This window comes from Saccopteryx leptura, chromosome X (assembly GCF_036850995.1).
Source record: "Saccopteryx leptura isolate mSacLep1 chromosome X, mSacLep1_pri_phased_curated, whole genome shotgun sequence".
In the NCBI taxonomy this organism is placed as follows: Eukaryota; Metazoa; Chordata; class Mammalia; order Chiroptera; family Emballonuridae; genus Saccopteryx; species Saccopteryx leptura.
In genome coordinates this window covers 39,963,502-39,987,470 of record NC_089516.1, presented here as the reverse complement: position 1 = coordinate 39,987,470, position 23,969 = coordinate 39,963,502, and the positions used below count along the sequence as shown (strand labels likewise).

Below are 23,969 nucleotides of genomic sequence, written 5' to 3'. Positions count from 1 at the left end.
GTGGGTACTCTGTTATAATGGATTGCTAAGCATGACACCTAAACAAGTTCACGTCCATCTTTGCTTCTCTTCAACCCCCAATCAGTACAGAAACCCACATGAGAGGGTATACTTTGAGTCATGTGGATATGAATTCATTGTTATATCCAAAGTGTGTGTGTGTGTGTGTGTGTGTGTGTGTGTGTGTATTAACATCAACAGATGCCACAAAACCCCTTGCTAAGTCTTCAGAGGGAGAATTATGGCTACATTCTGAGTACTACAAACATAGGGACTCTCCCTACCAGAATCCATTTTATCTGGAGTGCTCACTTTTAGTTACTCGTACTTGTCAGTAAAACTAAAGGAATTTTGTGATTAAGATTCTTTATCATCACCCATGTAAATAAATGCTCCTCTTCCTCAGCAGGCAAATTCTCCTTTCACATTTCTTTCAAAATTTCCTGGCAACCATTCACAAGCTAAAAGCTACTGATCTAGAGCCGTGATAAACATACATTAGATGCTAATTAAGTGGTAACTGCTAAATGAACCTACCTCATTATGGTTTCTCTTTCCATATCAGAGCATACAAATTATGTACTAGTCCAGGGAGCCCTGTCTTTTGGGAGCGTGGGTTCACATACCTTTCCAATATTCCATGTTTTGATCTGCTGCAGTTCCAAGAGAAGCTGCTCATCATTACAAACTTTGAGCTTGTCTATTAAGGCTCTGCAGTCTGCAGGCTGAGGAAAACAAACAGATATTCACAAAGGGTGTTTTGGAATATGGAGGAGACACAAAGAAAAAAAAATTGAAAAATAAATCCTTAAGCCAATACACTCAGAAACTCAATGTTTGCTAGAATAACTACTTAAAGTGGAAATTTGCCAGATGATCCCTTGGGATTAAATGGAAATCTTATAATGAAATAATCGATCTCTGCATTTTTAAAATCCAGAAAAATTTATAGATGTATACAAACTACTTGGAAAGATAACAGAATAAAGGAAACAAGCTAAATATCAATAAAAACAAAATAAAGGCATTTGTACCATGGGTCTGAAAGGGAACCAGAATGTCATATAAGGAATGCTAAATCAGAGAAACACTGAAAAGCCCTAATGAATTTACAGTTACAGGTGAAGATTAGCATTAGCTATATTTTTCTGCAACATAAAACCCTCCAATTGTAGGATGGCAAAGAGCTTCTGAACTTTGTGAAACCAAGACTCTATTCTTACTTACTCATTTCCATACATTCCTGCTTTCTTTTACTGATGAAAGGGCCTGTGTGTCAGGTAACAAGGTGTGGATTCAGAGTTTATAGTAAAGTTTCTGAAAGTGAAGCAGGGGATAGGGACTGGGACAAAGAAGCCGTCTATTAACGAATGGCAGCTGGAAGTGATTACACTTACTCTTTTAACTCTGTAAAACAGTATAGTATCCTGGGATGGGCCAAGATTTGAAACCAAACAAATCTGGGTTTAGTTTTTCCCTTGATGTTTACTAAACTGTTTGATCATGAACAAGTCCAGCCCTAATTTATAGTTTTCTTATCAGGAAAACAAACCTAAGAAATGTGAAGCTCAAATGTTTGCCACATACATAAAACACTTATATAATAAGAGTTTAAACACTGAGACAGAATACTGTTACAAAGAACACAGGCTTTGGAATTAGGTAGAGTTGGTAAGCTACCTCTATGAATCTCAGTATTCTATCTCAGTATTCTTTTCTGCAAAATGAACTGATACCACCTATTTCAGGGGTCCCCAAACTACGGCCCGCGGGCCGCATGCGGCCCCCTGAGGCCATTTATCCAGCCCCCGCCGCACTTCCGGAAGGGGCACCTCTTTCATTGGTGGTCAGTGAGAGGAGCATAGTTCCCATTGAAATACTGGTCAGTTTGTTGATTTAAATTTACTTGTTCTTTATTTTAAATACTGTATTTGTTCCTGTTTTGTTTTTTTTACTTTAAAATAAGATATGTGCAGTGGGCATAGGGATTTGATCATAGTTTTTTTTTATAGTCCGGCCCTCCAATGGTCTGAGGGACAGTGAACTGGCCCCCTGTGTAAAAAGTTTGGGGACCCCTGACCTATTTAATGAGAATGTTGTAAGAGTTAAACAAGGAATATTTTCAGCACACAAAACAGAACATAGAACAAGGACTTAGTCAAGTGGTTTCCTTTAAGCTATGCCCCCAAATTTTTCTCCCTCTAAAGTGAATATTATTAAAGAACTACCTCAACCTTTTGTGGTAATTAAATGTATAAAAAGTCCCTGGCATAAAATACTTCCATACCCCAGACATGCACTTTTTTTCCTCTTCTTGCAGCCATATAGGTTGAGGAAGAGATGGTGAAGCAGTAGAAGCAGAAAACAATGGGAGTCTGAACCATCTGCTCATGCAGTTCACTTGAGCCTAGTATCAAATATATCACTTCAATTTCTAATAGAATTCAGCTATGCAGATCCAATTTTATGATTCTCTGGGTTAGATAACACCCAGTTCATGATGAACAATTGAGTCCTGTAATCACTTGCTATCTATATTACAGTCAGGCATTCATTCTTTATCAAGGTCCTGTAGCAAGTCAGAAACTGCTTTTCTGAATGTTAAACTAGTTGTTGGTAGAGGATAGCATGGCTAAAACTCTACGAGTCTTAGCTGTGCTTCTCCCATATGGGCTTGACAGAGGCATCACACAGCATCTTGGCTGGCACATAAGTCAGACATATACTAAGGTTATAATGTCCATGTAGTAGGGCAGCTTGCACAATACATAGACTGAACCTTCTGCAGTCTTTTCTAGATCCTGACCTTCACTGTCATTTTAGATGTGATCCAGTAAATGGATCAAAACAGCATGACCAAACATGATATGTCAGCTCCAAAATCCAGAAGCACACCATACACTGTTCCACTTCTTCATGGTATGTGGTACAAGGTGCAGCAACTTGTCTCTCGCTTTAGAAGGGTCATCTTGACATTTCCCAGACCTCTGGAACCCTGGAAACTTTCCTGATGTGACAGGTCCTCAAACTTCAAAGGGCACCCTCTGGAACACATATGTCTAAGACTACTAAGTTGCTTGTGTTTTCTGCTCAGAAGATCCAGGTAACACCATGACATCAATTTAACATAACAGCATGATGTCCTGCTTTATCAGAAGTATAAAGGTCCTTCTGAAAATTGCAGTTTGCAGAATGTACAAGGGGCAAAAGTGTATCTTTAGCACTTTGTCCCTGCTACATAAAAGTTAACAGTGTGAATTTCTTTACTCATGGTAATGTAAAACAAAGCACTTGCCAGATCAATGGCTGCATACCACTTGCCATGGTTTATATTGATTTGCTCCTATAAAGATATCAAATCAAGGGGGAAAAATCCTTTGCACAGCTAGCTGAGACACAAAGATTTCAATAAATGTCTTTTTGTGCAGCCACTATGGAAAATATCCAATGAAAATGAAAAAACTAATTTGAAAGAATATATGCACCTGTGTTCACCGCAGCATTATTTACAATAACCAAAATATGGAAATAAGCTGTGTCCATTGAAGGACAGATGTAAAAAAAAAAAAAAAAAGATGTAATACACACAATGAAACATTACTCAGCCATAAATGAAATCTTGCCATTTGTGACAATATGGGTGGACCCTGAGAGCATTATGCTACGTGACATAAGTCAGAGAGATAAATACTATATGATCTCACTTCTATGTGTAATTTTAAAAAGAAAAAGCAGCCCTGGCCAGTTGGCTCAGTGGTAGAGCGTCGGCCTGGCGTGCGGGAGTCCTGGGTTCGATTCCCGGCCAGGGCACACAGGAGAAGCGCCCATCTGCTTCTCCACTCCTCCCCCTCTCCTTCCTCTCTGTCTCTCTCTTCCCCTCCCGCAGCCGAGGCTCCAATGGAGCAAAGATGGCCTGGGCGCTGGGGATGGCTCTGTGGCCTCTGCCTCAGGTGCTAGAATGGCTCTGGATGCAACAGAGCATCACCCCTGGTGGGCGGAGCATCGCCCCCTGGTGGGCGTGCCGGGTGGATCCAGGTAGGGCGCATGCGGGAGTCTATCTGACTGCCTCCTCGTTTCCAGCTTCGGAAAAATGAAAAAAAAAAAAAAAAAAAAAGTAAAAAGCAAACAAGAAAACCCAGCTCATAGATACAGAGAATACACTGGTGGTGGCCAGAGGCAGAAAGTGGGTGAAATGGGTAAGGAGGTTGAAAGGTAATAATAATATAAATGTCTTTCTTAAAAATAATATCTAGTATTGACCACAGCAAGGGGAAATTGAGTATGCTGCTTGAAAAAATAGGCATTTTCAAGCCTTAAAATCTTACACAAATCAATGATCTAAAAACTCAACTCTGAGGAGTTTATCCTAAGTAATTTGCTAGTAGTTATCAAATGTTCTGAACCAGAAATGTGTACAAAGGTGACTCAAAAAACAAATCCTTAAAATCCATTAGGTAAAAGAAAAAAAATTGCTTTTGCCCATCTACAAAGCAATTTTAATTATTCTGTAAGTTTACTGACTTTGTTCTTTTCTGAAATGGCCTATATGTTTTATCATTGGAATATTTATTTTTCCCACTGATTTAGCTATTAAGATATTAACTACATTGGATTATGAATAGTTTCCCAAGCTAGTCATGTGCCATTTTATTTTGGATATAATTCTTTACATTTTTTTTTTTTTCTGAAGCTGGAAACGGGGAGAGACAGTCAGACAGACTCCCGCATGCGCCCGACCGGGATCCACCCGGCACACCCACCAGGGGGCGATGCTCTGCCCCTCCGGGGCGTCGCTCTGCCGCAACCAGAGCCACTCTAGCGCCTGGGGCAGAGGCCAAGGAGCCATCCCCAGCGCCCGGGCCATCTTTGCTCCAATGGAGCCTTGGCTGCGGGAGGGGAAGAGAGAGACAGAGAGGAAGGAGGGGGGGGGAGAAGCAAATGGGAGCTTCTCCTATGTGCCCTGGCCGGGAATCGAACCCGGGTCCCCCGCACGCCAGGCCGACGCTCTACCGCTGAGCCAACAGGCCAGGGCCTAATTCTTTACATTTTTATTATTTGTATAGTTTCTTTATTTTTGTGACAGAGAGAGACAGAGAAAGGGACAGATAGTGACAGACAGACAGGAAGGGAGAGATGAGAAGCATTGATTCTTCGTTGTGGCATCTTAGTTGTTCATTGATTGCTTTCTCGTGTGCCTTGACCAGGGGGTGCCAGCAGAGCCAGTGACCACTTGCTCAAGGCAGTAACCTTTGGGTCAAGCCAGCGACCACGGGATCATGTTTATGATCCCACACTCAAGCCAGATGAGCCCCTGGCTCAAGCCAGTGACCTCAGGGTTCCGAACCTGGGTCCTCTGCATCCCAGTCCAATGCTCTATCCACAGCACCACTGCCTGGTCAGGCTGCATTAGTTTCTTAAGGCAAGTTTTCTTTCTGTTCTTCAGTTTCCAAAAATTATTTGAGTACATAATTATCAAAAACTCTAGATGGCAAAACACATCAAAAACAAAATAAAAAGGAAAGTGCTACAAATATGAAAAATGAATATATCTAATATGTATGGCATTAAAGAAACTCTTATAAGGCCAATAAATTTGAATACATACATATATATATATATATATATATATATATATATATATTCACACACACACATATATATAAAAGCATGCAAATTAGAACAAAATATTTCTTCATCACCTAATAACAAAATTTAAAAGATAGTCTATAATGCTGGAGAGGGTATGGGAAGACAATACCTCTCACTGTCATCAGTATAATGCTGAGTGAAAAGGTCAGGAGAACTACTCATGCAATAATCTTTTAAAGACTGAAAGAAATATAGCAAAATGTTAATAGTGATATTTGTAAGTAATACTTATTAGGTAGTTACAGTTTTTTTTTAAAAAAACCAAGTGGCCTTTTTAGAAAATGAACTATATAATTGATCTAGATATTTTGCTAAGCTACTGCCTCACATCAAGGAAGGGGTAATTGTCAAACCTGTTTTCTACAGGTGAAAACTGGACAAGTTAATGGTAAGACTCAAACCCATGTCTAATGCCAAAGCTTCTGCTCCTCAAACTACATACAAAATATGGGGCCTACAAGAGTATCATCACAATTCAATACTTTCTTAACCTCAAATACAGTTTAAATCAACTAATAGAATACTGGACTAAAGTTGAGATTTCTACTTTTGACATAAGATCAACTGATATGGCCAACCAATACACTGGTTAAGCTGAATTCTATGACTAAGAATCAGTAACAAACAAAGCTAAAACACTGGCCTCGAAAGAAATCTTAAAAAGAAAGGGGTTACCACGTTAATTTTCTAAAAAATAAAAATGAGAAAGATCCAACAAGTATGGAAAGAATTTTAACCCACATCTTCTCTTTCTGCTGTATCATAACCTCTCAATGCATAGAAACAGCAACCAGAAAACCTACTTCAGGTATATACAGCTACAATAGTTTTAGGGCTCACTTTCAACTGGTCACTAGCTTATTCACTGTTTTAATAAAGGGAAGTTCAAAAGAAAATCTGACTGCTTCAAGACAAGTTACTCTTTTACTGCACCTTGTATATCTAAAATGATGATATATTTGGAAGATCAGTGTGGGTGAAAAATTGCCAGAATTTTTTCTGAAATGAAAAAATAAGAGAAAATTTTTGGATACTTACAGCCTCAGTAGGTGTCTTTTTCAGTTTAGTCCTGTCTACTTTCATGTTTTCGATTTTCAATTTTATGATCTAAAAAGTAAATCACAAAAGAAGTGAGAATTAAAGTTGCAATCTGGAACTCTGTGTGCCTGGACACAGACAATATAGAATAAAGAGCATGCAAAAGGCTTAAAGTAAAAACTCGGGAGTTAAGAAGCCATGCCAACTGAAGGCACAGCTATGAGGTAGGGAGGGATAAAGAATATGTCCAGATAAAACTGGCCCACATCCATATCTTGCAAAAGTCTATAAGCAATCTAAGCCAAATTAAAACTTTATTTTAAAAAACCTCTTAAATTTATAATTGAAAATAAGAGTTCAATGTTTTCAAACATCTCAGGATAGAAAATACACCATATCCCTGCAGTTTTCTGGAATATTTAGCAATTCTCCTTGTGAGAATTTATCCAAAGAAAATCAGAAGGATGTACACAAATATTTAACCACAAGAATCCATACTGAATGACCATGTATAACACTAAAAAATTGGGAAGCAAATGTCCAAAACAGAATTGGTTTAAAACAAAATTATTATACAACTCTTAAAAATATCACACACAATTATGTAAAAGCACACAAAGATGCTCACAGTGAAATAATATTAAAACAGAATTATCAGTATAATTCTATGTCTAAAGAAAATAAGTAGAAATACATCAAAATGTTAATTCATTGCTAAACAGATTATGTATGATTATTTTATTGGTGCATCTCTTTATTCTTTACTGTTTTTAACCAATAAAAATATATTAGTTGTATCATAAGAACAAAGGCAGCACAATACTTTGATATTTTTTAAATTAGAAAATGACGTATAAGACTCACTAGAAATGTCCTGAGCACAGAACTAAGGCCATGTAATTTGGAAGGCTCAGAAGTGAACAACAATCTAATTAGACCCATAGTATAAATCTAGGTAATCTTTGATGGCACACAGGTCCTTCAAGATGCTCTGACCAAGGCTCAGGAAGAAATAAAGGACTATTCCATTAACAACTAGGACACATGAACAGAGGTAGAGATGAATTGCAAGTTCTTTACACACCAAAGATTCTACTGCCAATTACTTATTTGCTACATAGCAGTTACTAGAGGTTGATGTCCCTCCTCCCAAAAGGCTATCATATATAAAGATAACCAAGCACAAGTATAACTTTTAGGCAACTTTTGGCCTAGATTTAGTCCAACATAGTCATTACTATGGAAATAACATATTTGCCTGTGTGGTCAGCATCCATTCAACTAATAGGCATTCAGAGTTGGAGAAATACAGAGTATGTTCCAATATTTCAATATTTCTGTAGAGACCATTCCTGAACAACAACAAAAAGATGTTTTCCCTCTATGGTTCACATTTAAGGTATGTGTCGCCAGATCACTTAAAAAAGTTACCTTAGTAACTAATAGAAAAAGAACAAAATGCCAGCTGCCAATAATTTCCAAATATCTAAAGTGAGGCAAAAAGAATTCTGGTAACAATCTGATCCATAAAGTGGAAACTATAAGTGAGCTTTTAATTTTTTTAAAATTTAGTGAGAGGAGGGGAGGCAGAGACAGACTCCTGCATGCACACCGACTGGGATCCACCCAGCAAACCCCCTAGGGGGTGATGCTCTGCCCATCTGCGGCCCTTGCTCTGTTGCAACCAGAGCTATTTTTTAGCACTTGAGTGGAGGCCATGAAGCCATCCTCAGCTCGCTCTAACCAAGCCTTGGCTACAGGAGGGGAAGAGAAGAGAAAGACAGAGAGAGAAAAGAGAGAGGGAGGGGTAGAGAAGCAGATAGGTGCTTCTCCTGTGTGCCCTGACCAGGAATCGAACCCAGGACATCCACACGCCAGGCCAACACTCTACCACTGAGTGAACTGGCCAGGGCCTATAAGTGAGCTTTTTATATACTTATTCTCAGGCTTGTTTTTTCTCATACCTATGGCTTAAAGCAATCATTTGCCAGGAGGCTACTGACTGCCTCTGCTGCATGCAATACCATACAACCAAAATCACTGAATGTTTTCCCTCTAAGATTAGGAACAAAGTAAGAATGCCCATTCTCACCACTTTTATTCAACACGTGTTAGAAGTTCTAGCCATTACAATAAGATATAAAAAGGAAATAACAGGTATAGAGATAAGAAAGGAATAAATAAAACTGTCCCTATTTGCAGATGACAAAAAGATTATTGTAGGGAAAACAGCTGTGGTAGGTTTGTTCACTTACACTCTGCATGATTAGTGTGTGAGCATGTGGCAGGACCATGTGTGCATAACCTATGTAAGGATACAGGTGCTTTCTCTTAGGGCAGATCACTTGCCAGCCACTGTGAGGAGCCGTTTTGCTGTTCATTTGCCTGCTGCCGGAAGAGGTTTTCCCCTGCCTTATTGCTCATCCGCCATTGTGAGAATCTATTAAACAGGAATGGCCCAATGCTTTGTAGCTCTCCAGTTCCTCTACCGTCTGCTCGAATCCAGTGTGAACCTGCCTGGCCTCAGCCACTGGCATTACATCGGGCATAATGGATGGGATTTGGATCAGATCAGTAGAGAGCTACCAACAACCCTGAAGGGTGGTATAGTGGCTGTTCTTGAGCATTTGGTTCCCAGTGGCTACCCTGTTGGGGGCCGTGGGCTGGGTGTTTTTAATTGCCCAGTGAGCAGAAACTGAAAGCTCTGTGCGAGAGGCCACCCGAGTTCAAGAATTCCAGTGTGAGCTGGGATTGAGAACCAATAACAGCTTGAACTGCAACAGATGCTGGAGAAGGAGATTGACTGCTATCTAGAGCTTCAGTGTGAAATGCAGGCTGAACACCAATGGCACCTGGAACTGGAATGATCACTTGAGAAGGAATTACAGGTTTGAGAGTTGCAGTTTGCCCTGGAAACCAAATGCTGGCAAAGATAGTCGTTAGAGAAGTAACAGCAGGTTCAAGAGCTCGAGTTTCAGCTTCAGGCTGAAAGCCAGCAACCACAAGAGCCCCGCCAGTGGTCACCCAGAAGGTGAAAACCCAGCAGCCAAGAGCACCTCAGGGGCAGGCACAGTCTCCCCCACAAGTAGTGGAGCACTCTATGGTTTGGCCCTATACCCAGAGTTGATGGAATTAGGGGTGAAATTCAGGCAGAAATCCACTGAGTCCCTGGCAGCTTGGTTCCTGTGGTTATGGTATATAGGGGTGGATAGCATCATGCTTTCTGGAACAGAGATGGAGAAATTAGCCCTATTACCACACACACACCTCCTGGAGGCAGCGTTTTCAGAACTGCCATGACAATCCAGGAAACTGTACCCTATTAGAGTGGGTGATGGCTGCCATTTTTATGGTCTGGCAGAATGCTGGGGACTTTCTGGGGGCAGTGAGTTGGTGGCAGTCATATACTGAGCTGCAGCAGGTCCTCCAGGAACTAGGTATGAAGAATGCTTTCAACCTGAGGTCCCATGGGCAAGATAAGTAAGTATTTACAGCTAGGATGAGGGACCTTATTCTCTGTAGTGTCCTGCCAGCCCTTTCTGAGTCACTAGTGACTATCCTGGGCTCCTACGTGGGGCAGCCCATCAATACTGTTACCCAGGTGGCAGATTTTGGGGGGGAGGTGGAGGCAGCACAGCGTCATAAGGGTGTGTAAGCTGCTGCCTGTGCTGCCCTACCAACTGACAAGAGAAACGGGTCTGTAAAGGTCAACCAAACACAGACATTGGTAGATTTGATTGTGGTGGGGCAGATAAAGAGAAATTCTATGGTGGGTCTAACAGAGTCCTGGACAGAGCTCTGGCAGCAGCTTAAGCTAGAAAAACTGCTGAATAAGCAGGGGAAGTGGGCGGCCCTGGCAGTAGCCAAGAAAATGGCTGGCATTCAGGTTGCATGGTTGCAGGATCATATGATGAAGACAGCTCTGGGAGAGGACGATCCCCAAGACCCATTGTTTCAGTTTGAATAGGGGGAAGGCCAAGGGACCTGTCTAATGGGGACAGATGAGGGGCCAGAAGTCCAACGTGAAATTGGCAATCCACTGCTCCCCTTCTAACATGCAGCAGGTATTGGCCTTAGAAGATAAACAGGTGCTTTTTTGCTGCAGCAGCTAAGAGAACAGTCAAGGTGACACAGGCCTTGAATGTGTTTGACCCTGCCAAGCCCTGTAAGCTTGCTGGGGGGGGGGGGGGTTGGATGGTGTTTGTGGCAACAGAGCACTTATGGAAAGGCACTGAGGTCCATTAATAAAAAGCTGTATAGCTAGTTGCCTGCAATGGGCCTTTACCTTGGTGATTAGCACGGACAGCTGGGATGTCTATCGTGGACTGATCATTAAGTGGCATAGTAGACTCTTGAAGCAGGGACTGCAACAAGAGGGGGGCACCGGCTCCCTTGCTGGATGGAAACACTGTTTGTGGACAGTATGAGAGACCCTGACGGGGGAGCCTGGCACCTGTGAAAGCCCTCCTGCACTGGGAAGCTGCTCTCATCCAGTTGCAGAGATGCACTAAGGACACTTTCTTCAATAGATATGGCCCTGCACTATACAGGCCATCCCAACTACTGTGGGCTGGGGGCTAGAGGTGAGCCTCCGGTTAACTCCCTGGGCAGTTATATGTAGTACACCTAAAATTAATGTTGTATGTTGATTACATCTCAATTTAAAAAATGTTAAGTAAAAAAAAGGACCATGGACCCAACTGTAAAACTGTAACACTAGAAAATATTTGCAAACCATATGTAATATCTAAAATATATAAAGAACTCTCAATCCTCAACAATAAAAACAACAATAAACAATCCTCTGAAATAAGAGCAGAGTAATTTGCAGAAATAAACTCAACAATTTTACTGGTTTTATTTAAAGGATGAGCCCTTGCCAAGTAGCTCAGTGGATTAGAGCATCATTCCATACACCAAGGTTGCAGGTTCGATCCTGGGTCAGGGCACATACAAGAATCAACCAGTGAATGCATAAATAAGTGGAAGAACAGACTGCTGTCTCTCTCTCAAAAAACAAATCAGTTAAAAAATGTAGATGATATCACCTTTAAATTTTCACACAAATGTCTAACTAAAGCTATTTTGATTTGGGATTCTGTACTCGGAAAGGGTCTGGGTTGGGAACAAGACTCTGGCCTAAAAAGTGACTTGTTAGAAGGATAACTGATAGCTCACAGAACCAAGAAGGCATAGAGATCCACATTCAGAAAACAGGAACCAAGGAAACTATGCAACCTGGAACTACAGGCAAAGGACCTCCCACAGACACAGCTTGGCTGGGGGTAGCTACACTGCCAACACTAGACTCTGGGTGGATGTTCAGAAGATACTGCTAGTGGCAGAGTTATTTCTAAACGGTCTCAGGTTATTTGTTTTAGGTATCAGTGACTCTAGATGCAAAGTCCCAAGTGTGAGCATCTGATCGGTTCAACACCGGTTCCATGTGCATGCCCTAACAGAGTTCTGGGAGAACAAGCGCATTTGGCTCTTTCAGTTTCCACAGTATTCAGTTCCAAACATTTCATAAACAGATTCATATAAGCACTCAGTTGAAAAACTAAGCTAAAACAAATGAACAAATACACATATCCCCATAACAAGTGCAATGTTAACCTGATTTCTGTAACTTTGCTGCAAGAAACGTCTATAGATTAAAAAAAGAAAGCTATCACTGCCCATGAAACATCAGTTAAGAAAAATGAAACAAGTTTTTTGTTTTTAGTTACTCATTTTTAAGCTTGTTTCACAGTGGGAAGGGAGAATACTTTTGAGTGCTCATTACAAGCAGAAATACTTAGGCTGGTAATTCCCAAAACATTTTAGAGCTTCTTGCTCCATGAAGAAAAACAAGGTATCAGTAATTTGGGAAATGTTACAGACGGGATTTCTTTTCCTTTAGGAGTGTTGACAGACATTACTAATGGCTCCAAGAAACCTTGGGTAAAGGAAACTTGTCAGGGCCAACAACCATTTTTTCAAGTGACATCTACTGACAGTCTAGAAATTTAAGTATCCCAAAAAATACATGTTGAGACATGCTACCCAGGGGCTTCATAACAGTCTTTCATACAATCCTCACTAGTCAAGCAAAGTTTTGTCCCCACGTACAGATAGACAACCGAGACTCAGAGAAATTAAGTACCTTACTTGGTGAGTGAAGGAGAGCACCAAGATCTAAATCCAGGCCTTTCTGACTTCCAATTCCATGTTTTAAAAATAAAAAAACCCATATAGCCACATTACTATTAACAGATAAAAAATATTACTTCCTTAGTGTGATCAAATATCCAGTGTTCGCTTTGTTATATTTTTGTATAGTTTTCATTCAAATTGGAACCTAAATTCCATACATTCAATTGATTAACGTGTCTTAAATTCTTATAATCCATAGGCAGCTTCTCAATTTTTAAAAATTTTTTTCCTTGCAATTTATCTTTTAAATAAGCTAGATTGTTTGTCCTACAGATGATTATATTTCACATGTTTTATTACCTCTCTATTTTCTGTTACATTGGTCAAGTCAGAGACCAGAAAAAAAAGCATAATCTCAGGCCCCACCCAGACCCGAGGAATCAATTTGTAGTTTAGTAAAACCTTCAGGTGATTTACTTATTAAAATGTGAGAAGCACCAGATCAGAATATAGGCTCAGAATCAGGAAATCCAGGTTAAAATCACTGCTATATCACTTATTATATGAGCATGGACAAATCAGTCTCTGTGTACTTGTTTCCTCAATTGTAAAATAAGGATAACTGATCTTCCTACTTCTATACTTTCACCCAATTCCTTCTCCAGAGAGCATCACAAGTAATCTTAAAACATAAATCAACTCATATTACTTCCTTGTTTAGAACCTTGCATTGGTTTCCCTGGAATCATATTCAAACTCTAACCATTACCCACAGAACCCTGGCATCATTTGGCTCCTGAAACTCCCTCCAATCTCTTCTCTTCACAACCACATTAGTCTTTCCGTTTAGTTTCTAGAATACTGTCAGTTCTTTCTGGCCCCTAGACCTTTATAAGAGCTATTCTCATGGAGTGCTTCTACCCCACACTCCCATTCTTCCCACAGCCAGGTACATTTGAGGATCTGACAAAATACGATCCAAAGTGGCTTCCATGGCAACCAACCTAAAGCTGGTCTAATCGTTATTTTTAATTACAATACCATGCTTGTTTCTCTTAAAGCAAGAATCAATGAACGTAACTGGTATTAAACTCTTACCATCTAGCATAGCATTGTACACATCATAAGTATAGTACCCATGTATCTGTAGAATGGAGCTCAGGGAAGACGCATGCCCTAAGGAAAAAAAAATCTGTGATTGTCAGCATAGACAGTAGTTGAAACTATGGGTCTGGAGAGGATTGCTTACAGAAAAATGAGGAAACAGGCCCAGAACTGACTTCTTATTTGATCTAATATTTAAAGGTAAGGCAAAGAACTCAGGAAAGGAGAGGCCACTGAGGTAGAAGCAAAACTCATTCATGGAATCAAGAAAGACAGAAGATGGCAACTTGTGTCAAATGCCAAAATGAGATATGCCCAGAAAAAGGTCCACTGAAATTGGGAATAGAGATAACTTGAGAAGCAATAGTTACAGTGGGGTGGTGGGAAAGAAAAGACTGGACTGAGACGGGGAATCAATGGAAAGTGAGGCAATATACATACATGGCACACATAGAAAACTCTTGTGAAAGGTTGGCTGTGCATACAAATACAGAATTATGGGGTCATCGAAAGGTAGAGTGGAAAGGGGAAGAGAAGATAGTGGGAAGAAAATCCCTAAGTTGAGTGTAGGGGACTATTTTGCCTCTCACTATTTCACCTTAACATAATGAACACTGATGTGGGTTTTGAATAGCACAAATACTACCTAGAATTAGGACAATCCTCTCCCTATTTTATTAAAACTTGGCTAAGTGTCCCTCCCTACATGCTTATATTGTACCCTGTACCTATCACTTCCCTACTAATGAGAAAATGTCTGCCACAGGGTAGGGAAGTAAACAAAAAAAACACTGGGAGGGGAAGAAACAGTATCAGTGGTTGCCTCTAGGTGGCAGGATAACATATACTTTTATTTTTGCTTCATGCTTTTCAAATCCTTCCAAATTTCCTATAATCATACATCCACTTATAATGAGAATTTTTCTTCTGTACAATTTTTATTAAGGTAGAAAACAGTGACCCTGAGCCAAAGGGCATGCATCAAATTAAGAACAGTATCATCTAAACAAATGCCCTGGATTGGTTGCTGCCTGCTCTTGAAGCTTCTTTCCTATACCTTTTGCTATTTAGTACTAGAGTTTAGCACTCCATATTTATCAATTTGGTTTATTATTGGTAGGCTAAGTAATGCTACATACACATTTGGGAATGTGGATAAATCAAAGTCAGCCTAAAATTCCCAATGAAATCAATGGAAAAGCATTATGGCAGGTTTTTTTTTTCCTGTATTTTTTTTCTGAAGCCGGAAATGGGGAGAGACAGACAGACTCCCGCATGCGCCCGGCCGGGATCCACCCGGCACGTCCACCAGGGGGCGACGCTCTGCCCCTCCAGGGCATCGCTCTGTTGCGACCAGAGCCACTCTAGCGCCTGGGGCAGAGGCCGAGGAGCCATCCCCAGCACCCGGGCCATCTTTGCTCCAGTGGAGCCTTGGCTGAGAGGGGAAGAGAGAGACAGAGAGGAAGGAGAGGGGGAGGGGTGGAGAAGCAGATGGGCGCTTCTCCTGTGTGCCCTGGCCGGGAATCGAACCCGGGACTTCTGCATGCCAGGCCGACGCTCTACCACTGAGCCAACCGGCCAGGGCCGCATTATGGCAGTTTTTAACCAGAAACGCTTAGAAAACAAACTCCAACATGCCACACAAAGCAAAACACTCAATTTTTGCCTTGCAGGGAGTGATTCCATTTGCTCTCTGAAGTCTCTGAAAGTAAATTCAGGTGAGAACTGTCTGGACCATCCATCATGTCAGGAAGTAGCAAGCCGAATGGCACAGACATCACATTAACTGATTTGTTAAAGGGGACACAACCTGATTGTCAGGCCCTTCCAGCTCGTCTAGTGTTTATTTTTATTAATATCCAGTCAACAAATATTTTGAGAATATGTTAAACAGCTAACATTTACTGACCATTATAATTATATATTAACTCTAACATTTATAACTACTTGGAGGTGAAGTTTGTACCCAGTTTACTGAGGCCAAGAATAGCCACATACCCAGTGACAACCTGGATTCAAACCAAATTTGCTCCACTACTCTACAGTATATAAAATGTCTATATGCATAATCCACCCCACCCCACCCCTCCTAGACACCAATATCCCTATCCTTGGGCACATAAAACATAACCCAGAAGATTTGCTGACCTAGATTTTATTGGACACAGATAAGATGTAATAATAAAGCAACTAACAGAGTATAAAGATGTTGAATTACATTGTACACTGAAAATTATGTTAACCAATGTTATCCCCAATAAACTTTATTTTAAAAATATAGCAGCAGAAAAATAGTCCATAGTAACTGTTCAATAAATGTTTGCTGCTGCTGAGGAAAACACATACATAATAATACTAAAGCAACTGAGGAATAGCCTTGACTCACTCAAGACAAATCTGGAAATTATATATTTGCAGAAATACCTTGACAAAGTCTATCTTTCAAAATACGAAGATTCTATACCTCAGGTAAGAGTATGCTCTTGGTGCTTTTCTGCACATTAGTACATTCAGAGAAAATAAGGGCAAGGACACCAAAGAAGAATCTGATACCTCAACACGGACTTTGGAGGTAGGAATGTCGTCTGAGAACACATCCCACACATCTTCTACTCTACTGTCCTGGGAAGCTACAGATCTCAAAAGTTAGCCTTTTGGTCATTACTTCTGATTAGAGAGAAAAACTGGCATCAAAAGAATTTAGTAACAAACTAGGGCTCACCAAAGTTGTAGATCAGTTTTGCCAGCAGAAAAGAAATGGCAGCATGCCAATCCACCCTTCTTAACATTCCCAACAAAAAAAATTAAAACAGCAATGACAGCGTCAAACTTGTGCAAATTAAGGAGGAAAGACTCCCTGTATATACATTTTAACTTGATGTTCTGGAAGAATCCTAGTCTATCCTTTAAAAACTATTTGAATTTCTCTTCCTGTTCCCTAGTTGTGACTGGATTTGGTGCAAAAGATCAATTATAACAATCAATGACTGATCATTCCCTATTTCATATCCAACTCCAAAGATGCAACTCCTTTTTCAGTCTTGCCCCCTGTAACAGAAAATTAAGACATTGGCCTTTAAACTCTGTATTCAAATGTGAAGAACTTAATCATATAATCAACACAATAAATTTTTTTAAAAAAGAAATTAACCATAGAAATGCCTGTTACTATCTAATCAGTGCACTTCACCCAGAAGGGCCACAGACAGTGTTCACTAGATTCAGAAAAATACATCCACCAGAAGTCAAGCAATTTAATAATAATTTAAATTAAAAAATTAAATCTGGAGTTCTCAACGCTGGATGTAGTAAAATCACCTGAGACTTATTTTTGTAAAAAATTTCTGGCCATACAAATTTCTGACTCAGTAAAAATGAGGTGGGAACTTTTGTTTTTCAAGCTGTATAGGTGATTTAGTTGCACAGCCAGACTTGAGAGGCACTTAGGTAGATATTATGCTTTACCAATTTGTTACTCACTTAGAAATTTCCTTTAAAGTAATGAGTAGACTATAAAGACTAGCCACATGATGGCCCTGGTCAGTTGGCTCAATGGTAGAGTGTCGCCCTAGCAGGTGGAGTCCTGGGTTCGATTCCCAATCAGGGAGCACAGGAGAAGAGACCATCTGCTTCTCCACCCTTTCCCATCCCCCTTTTCTCTCTCTCATATCTCCTCCTGCAGCCATGGCTGGATTGGTTCTAGCAAGTTGGCCTTGGGCACTGAGGATAGCTCCCTGGAGTCTTGCCTCAGGCACTAAAAATAGCTCAGTTGCTGAGGAACTAAGCAACTGACCCCAGATTGGCAGAGCATCTCCGGTTGGGAACTTGCCGGTTCCGGTGTATAAGGAAGTCTGTCTCTCTGTTTCCCCTCCTCTCACTTAAAAAAAAATAAAAAAATAAAAGAAAAAGGAATAGCTATGTGTTGATTAACTGTCAAAGCTAGTTAACAGGTGGGTACACAGGGTTTTGTTATACTATTTTTTAAATTTGGTATATGTTTGAAATCTCATAAATTAAAAATATTTTAAATTAATACTTTATCCTGCCAGATCCCTCCATTTCCATCTCCACATTGCTGCCAGAGCAATCTCCCTCAAACTCAAAAATCTACCTACATCAAGGGCAAACTCTTTACCTAACCCACCATACAAGACCTTTAGGACCTAATCCCTATTTACCTCTCTTACCAGGGCATGACATTACCCAATATTACCCTCCATTCTTCACATGCTTTAACCATGTCAATCTTTTTAACAGTTTCTCTATTATTCAAGACTTTGGATATCTTGACTCAAATTGTTCTCTCTGCTTAAATGGCCGCTGATCTTTGCGTATCCCCTAGAGCTCAGCTTAAATATCACCTACTCTATGAAACTATTTCAGATATCCCCTCCCCAAGTAAAATCACCCACTCCCTGTTCTGCATCCCCACTGCACCCTGCATATACCCTTAATCACCTTTTACTTATATGTCTATCTCCCAAATAGAGTGAGTTCTGCATGAATGGCACTGTGTCTATTTATTTTTGCATTCCTATTGCCAGCAGAGAAATAGTCATTTAATGTATTAATAATGACTATCTAGTAAATGTTTATGAAGCTAAAAATTACAAGTCACATTAAACTCTGGTGAAATTTTCAACTGAGAAAAACCTAGTTATACAATTAACTCAATCTGCATTCTTCCATTTAACAAATACTACATAAATGAACACACTATTATGTATATGCAGGGCACTGTGATGGATGCTATGAATTAACAACTGGTTATACAGAAATGTAAAAATATATATATATATCGGGAAAAAAATAGAAGCGATGGTAATATAAAAGCAGTAATTTTCTAGTACACAAAAATGCACAACTACAACTTCCTAGTGACCAAAGTTAAGCTGAAAAGCAATCAATTACAAAATAAATACAGTACATTAAATAATTCTTATGTAACACCAAGTATAATCCTTTACTTTTTTTAAGATTGGACCTTTAGAAATTAAAGTTCTGTAAAGCAGAAAACACCTTTAGCAAAAGTGAGACAATTAGCCCAACTTTATTCTTTTGTCATAGTACTTTAACCTAAAAAAGAAAAAATATATATGCAAACATGCACACACATACACATATATACTAGAAAATGTTAAGAACAAACAACATAGCAATTTGTACATCCTCTTAATAAAACAGAGAAATCTTTAGATTTCTACTTCTCCTACATTGAGGAATCAGCACAAAAATACTGAAACTCTATAAAAAAATTTTTCATGTGTTGTTATTTTTCTGGGAAGATAACTGATAGCTTTTATTGGCTTCTTAAGAGATGCATGACTTTGATAAACATTAAGAACCATCAGCCCACAAAAATTGACCAGGACACTGTCTCCTTAGCCAGTACGTTTTCACTTTCATTTATGAAACACAGATGTATGCTACTTCCCCTAAAGCCACATGATAGGCTGTCAAATACAATACAGCACAGAAAAACAAAGAAAAAGAATTCCAACCCTTATGCTTTGCTCAGTTCCAATTCTGTCATGTCTCTGAGTTTTCAAAGAAATATACAGCATCTCTAAAGATTAAACCTCCTCTGCCTGACCTAGTGCAGAGTGGCGCAGTGGATAAAGCGTCGACCTGGAATGCTGAGGTCACCGGTTTGAAACCCTGGGCTTGCCTGGTCAAGGCACATATGACAAGCAAATACTAAGAGTTGATACTTTCCACTCCTCTCCCCACTGCCTCTCCTCTCCCTTTCTCTCTTAAATAAAGTAAAATCTTAAAAAAAAAAAAAAAAGATTAAACCTCCTCTCCATAAGAAGCTATTCTCTATTCATGGATCAAAAAATCCTCTAGTCCTGTACCTCAAAGAAAAGTAGAAAAGGCACAAACCTATAGAAAAGCTAGATTAAGTATATTTCCAAATAAAAGCTAGGTTTTAATTCCTTAAAATAGTCTTACAAAAAAATGTATCTATATGGGGGGAGGAGAGACCTCAGTAATGCATTTATTTGCTACCATACATGCTGATTATTATTATTACATTTTTTAAATTTAGAGACTGAGGAATGTTATTAAAAGAAAGTCAAAACGAAGTAGAGCAGTGGTCCCCAACCCCTGGGGCCGCAGACCGGTACCAGTCCGCGGGCCATTTGGTACCGGTCCACAGAGAAAGAATAAATAACTTACATTATTTCTGTTTTATTTATATTTAAGTCTGAACGATGTTTTATTTTTTAAAAATGACCAGATTCCCTCTGTTACATCCGTCTAAGACTCACTCTTGACGCTTGTCTCGGTCACGTGATACATTTATCCGTCCCACCCTAAAGGCCAGTCCGTGAAAATATTTTCTGACATTAAACGGGTCCATGGCCCAAAAAAGGTTGGGGATCACTGAAGTAGAGGACTGGCTACCTGAAGAAGCCATCAGAAAAACATTTTCTGAGGAAATAAAGAGATTCTGGAAGCACCAAATCCAATACAAATGAGAGGGCTCAAAAATAAGGTGAGAGTCAGTTGGATCCCAGCTAAGTAAACTGGTATCTAAGGACAGGCTCAACTAGGGAACCAGACAGCTAGGGTCAGCCAGTGAGTCAGACTTGGGACCATGCATGTACTTCTTCAGACTGGACAGGAAGAGAAAATTTGCCCTAAGAAGTTTCAGTCAAGCTTATGGGAGTCAGACAGAACTGCGCTTAAATTCTATTTACTAGCTGTATGATCTTAGACCAAGTTATTGTACAAGTCAGTCAAGCTCTGTAAAATAAACATAGTCTATCCATAGGATTGTGCCTGGCAAAGAGTAAGCCATACTATTATTTGTTATATTTCTCTTTTTAAAATTGTTTTAGCAAGAGAGACAAACAAGAAAGGGAGAGAGATTTCACAACTATGAGATTCATCAGCTCATAGTTGTAGCACTTTATTCACTGATTGCTTCTCATTATGTGCCTTGATGAGGGGCTCCAGCCGAGCCAGTGACCCTTTGCTCAAGCCAATGACCACAGAGTCATTTTGATGATCACACACTAAAGCCTGACCCCATGCTCAAGCTAGCAAGCCTGCGCTCAAGCCAGTGACCTTGGGGTTTTGAACCTGAGACCTCAGCATCCCAAGTCAACACTTTATGCACTGTGCCACCACCAGTTAGGCTCTTACATTTCTTTTAGCTCCAGATTATCTAAGAACAGCAATCTTTTTTTGTTTTTTCTGAGAGGGAGGGAGAGGGAGAAAGGTGGGAGGAGAGATAGAGAAAGAAGCATCAACTCATTGTTCCACTTAGCTGTGCCTGACAAGGGATCAGACCAGTGGCCTCAGGCTCCGGTTGGCAACCCCATGCTCAAGCCAGCAACCTCAGGATCATATCTGAGTTCTGAGCTGGCGACCTTGGGTTTCAAACCAGTGACCCTGGCATTCCGGGTTGATACTCTATCTACTGCTCCACTACCAGTCAAAGGGCATCAATCTTAAGCTGGGTATCTCATTCTCTCTCTCACACACATACAAAAGCAAAGAAGAGCTCATCTTTTCAACTCTTCTATGTGTTATATGCATCTGAAGGAGAATACAAAGTACAAATTTATTCATCTCCAGACTATAGCCTTAAGTACTGACATGAACCAAAAAATTAAACTTTGATGATGCTCTAGGTCTCATTTTCAAGTTAGTTATAAATAGTCTGCTGAATAATGTTTGGTTGGGCCATGCCACTTAAAAATCAGAGAAAAAATTAAGTGTGTATCAATTATTTTGGGCTGATTCAAATGAATTTGCAAGGAACAGAGATAAAGATTATTCTATATGGTTTAAAAGAACAAGTTATTTATGGTCATTTCCAATGTTCTTTAAATAAACCAACCAATAAAACAATCAACTACTTTAAAATAGTTATATCTTTAACATGAAAGGTGTTAGCTGAAAATGAAAGACCAGTATGTAAAGGTAGTCTAGTTCCCTGCCACCAACTGACTTCGTGAGCTTAGAACAATCTGGGCCTCAAATATATGTAAAATGGGAATATCACTACTAAGACCCTTTGAAGCAATGTCTATAACACTGTACCTTCAGTTAAAGATAAATGTTAAGTATTCAACACAATCAACCTGAGTTATTCTCAAAATTAAAGAGCAAAAAGCAACCAAGCCAGTTTTCTACTTGGCAAGCTGAGCACATTTTGAAAGAATAAATTTTCCCACGTTGGAAAATAGCTTTTGGTCGACAATTTGAGTGAAAATAAAAGCACATACCTACTTCACACCATTATTCAAACACAAAAAGCTAAACTGTAGAAGTATTAGAAGATAATGTAGGAAAGTATTCTTGTAATTCTGGCAAAGATCATCCAAGCAAGATACACAATCTAGAAACCTTAAAGGAAAGAAAAAAGGGGACAGATTTGACTATATGAAAATTTCAACCCATAAACAAAAATATTTGCAATAGGATAAAAAACTCTCAAAACTCAGTGAGACAAATAATCTGACTGAAAACCAAGTAAGAAAGCATGAATTAGCAGAAGATACAAACATCTGCTCAAACTCACTAGTAATAATAAAATACTTATCAAAGCAAGGATGTACTATTTTCTCACTCATCAGACTGGTTAAAATGGAAAAGATCACTATCTTGTCTTGGCAGATACAGGTGGAGAAAAGGATACTCATAGACGCTGCTGGTGGGAATGAAAATTCAGTATTATATATAGCTTTTCCGGAGGTCCTTTTGGCAGTATCTATTAAAAATTTAAATGATCCAGAATGAATTCTACCTCTAAGGGCCAACAAAGGGAACGATAAATTATCGTTGAATTATCAAGTCCATGCTTTGGGATGCAGCACAAACACTAAAATGAATGGAGTCAAGCATTTTAATCTTAAAGTTTTACAAACAGGGAATTCAGTCCCATCTACAGGTTTACGACACCATAAATATACATGAAAACAGTCAGATTGAATTACCCCATGAAAAGATCCAAATTGACCTCATTTTGAAAAGTAATAACCATAGTCCAAAAGGGCAAAGAAACTGAGATTTCTTTGGACTTTGACTTGATCGTTTACTTTTCTATTCCTTTAAATTTTCCCCATTTTAGGGGGGAACTTTCTTATTATAAAAGAGCCACTTATTCTTTACTGTCATGGATGACACCTGCTGGCACATTTAGAAATAGAGATAGGCTCAGTTTTAAGAAAAAAATATAGCACAGGCCCTGGCCGGTTGGCTCAGCGGTAGAGCGTCGGCCTGGCGTGCGGGGGACCCGGGTTCGATTCCCGGCCAGGGCACATAGGAGAAGCGCCCATTTGCTTCTCCACCCCCCCTCCTTCCTCTCTGTCTCTCTCTTCCCCTCCCGCAGCCAAGGCTCCATTGGAGCAAGGATGGCCCCGGCGCTGGGGATGGCTCCTTGGCCTCTGCCCCAGGCGCTAGAGTGGCTCTGGTCGCGGCAGAGCGACGCCCCGGAGGGGTAGAGCGTCGCCCCTGGTGGGCGTGCCGGGTGAATCCCGGTCGGACGCATGCGGGAGTCTGTCTGACTGTCTCTCCCCATTTCCAACTTCAGAAAAGAAAAAAAAAAAAAAAGAAAATATAGCACAGTAGAACATGACTAGGTAACCTTGGTCCAATGCCCAACGCCACCGCTAACCGGCTGTGTTAACTTGAAAAAGTCACTTTCCCTAATCTGGGCCTATAAAGTGTTTGATATGAATTAATATCAAATATAAGGTCTTATCCAATTTTTCTGTTGGACTTGGAGAAGATTAGCATTTTGTTTTGCTCAAGATAGAGATTTCAATTCACCCATGCAGACAGTCTGCTTTTACTTCTAAAAAGTGAAAATAATAAATAAATAAAGTGAAAATTTAATACCCTATGTAAAAAGGGTATCTTCAAGATAGATAAGGAAATTTGAGAAGCAAAGAAATGGAGCCCCAGATTAGGTCAAAAGACGTCAAGATACTCTAGGCTGGAGGAGTCAAACTAGCCCCTGCAAAAAATATGGCAGCTGGCCCTGGCAGGTTGGCTCAGTGGTAGAGCGTCGGCCTGGCATGCGGAGG

At 39.9% G+C, this 23,969-nt stretch overlaps 1 protein-coding gene across 13 annotated transcripts in view; it reads right to left on the bottom strand.

The window, feature by feature from the left end:
• The window catches only part of HUWE1 (HECT, UBA and WWE domain containing E3 ubiquitin protein ligase 1), a 179,977-nt gene that overhangs the window by 138,644 nt on the left and 17,364 nt on the right, over positions 1-23,969 (bottom strand). For 12 of the 13 annotated variants that reach the window (XM_066357549.1, XM_066357554.1, XM_066357547.1 and 9 more), the window contains 2 exons: positions 6,688-6,756; positions 627-725 (listed from right to left, as the gene is read on the bottom strand). In XM_066357549.1, coding sequence (XP_066213646.1) covers positions 627-725; positions 6,688-6,732 — 144 coding nt within the window. In that variant the 5' untranslated portion in view covers positions 6,733-6,756. Of the gene's footprint in view, positions 1-626; positions 726-1,227; positions 1,267-6,687; positions 6,757-23,969 lie in introns of those variants that run through there. The other variant, XM_066357555.1, reaches the window with a different exon arrangement.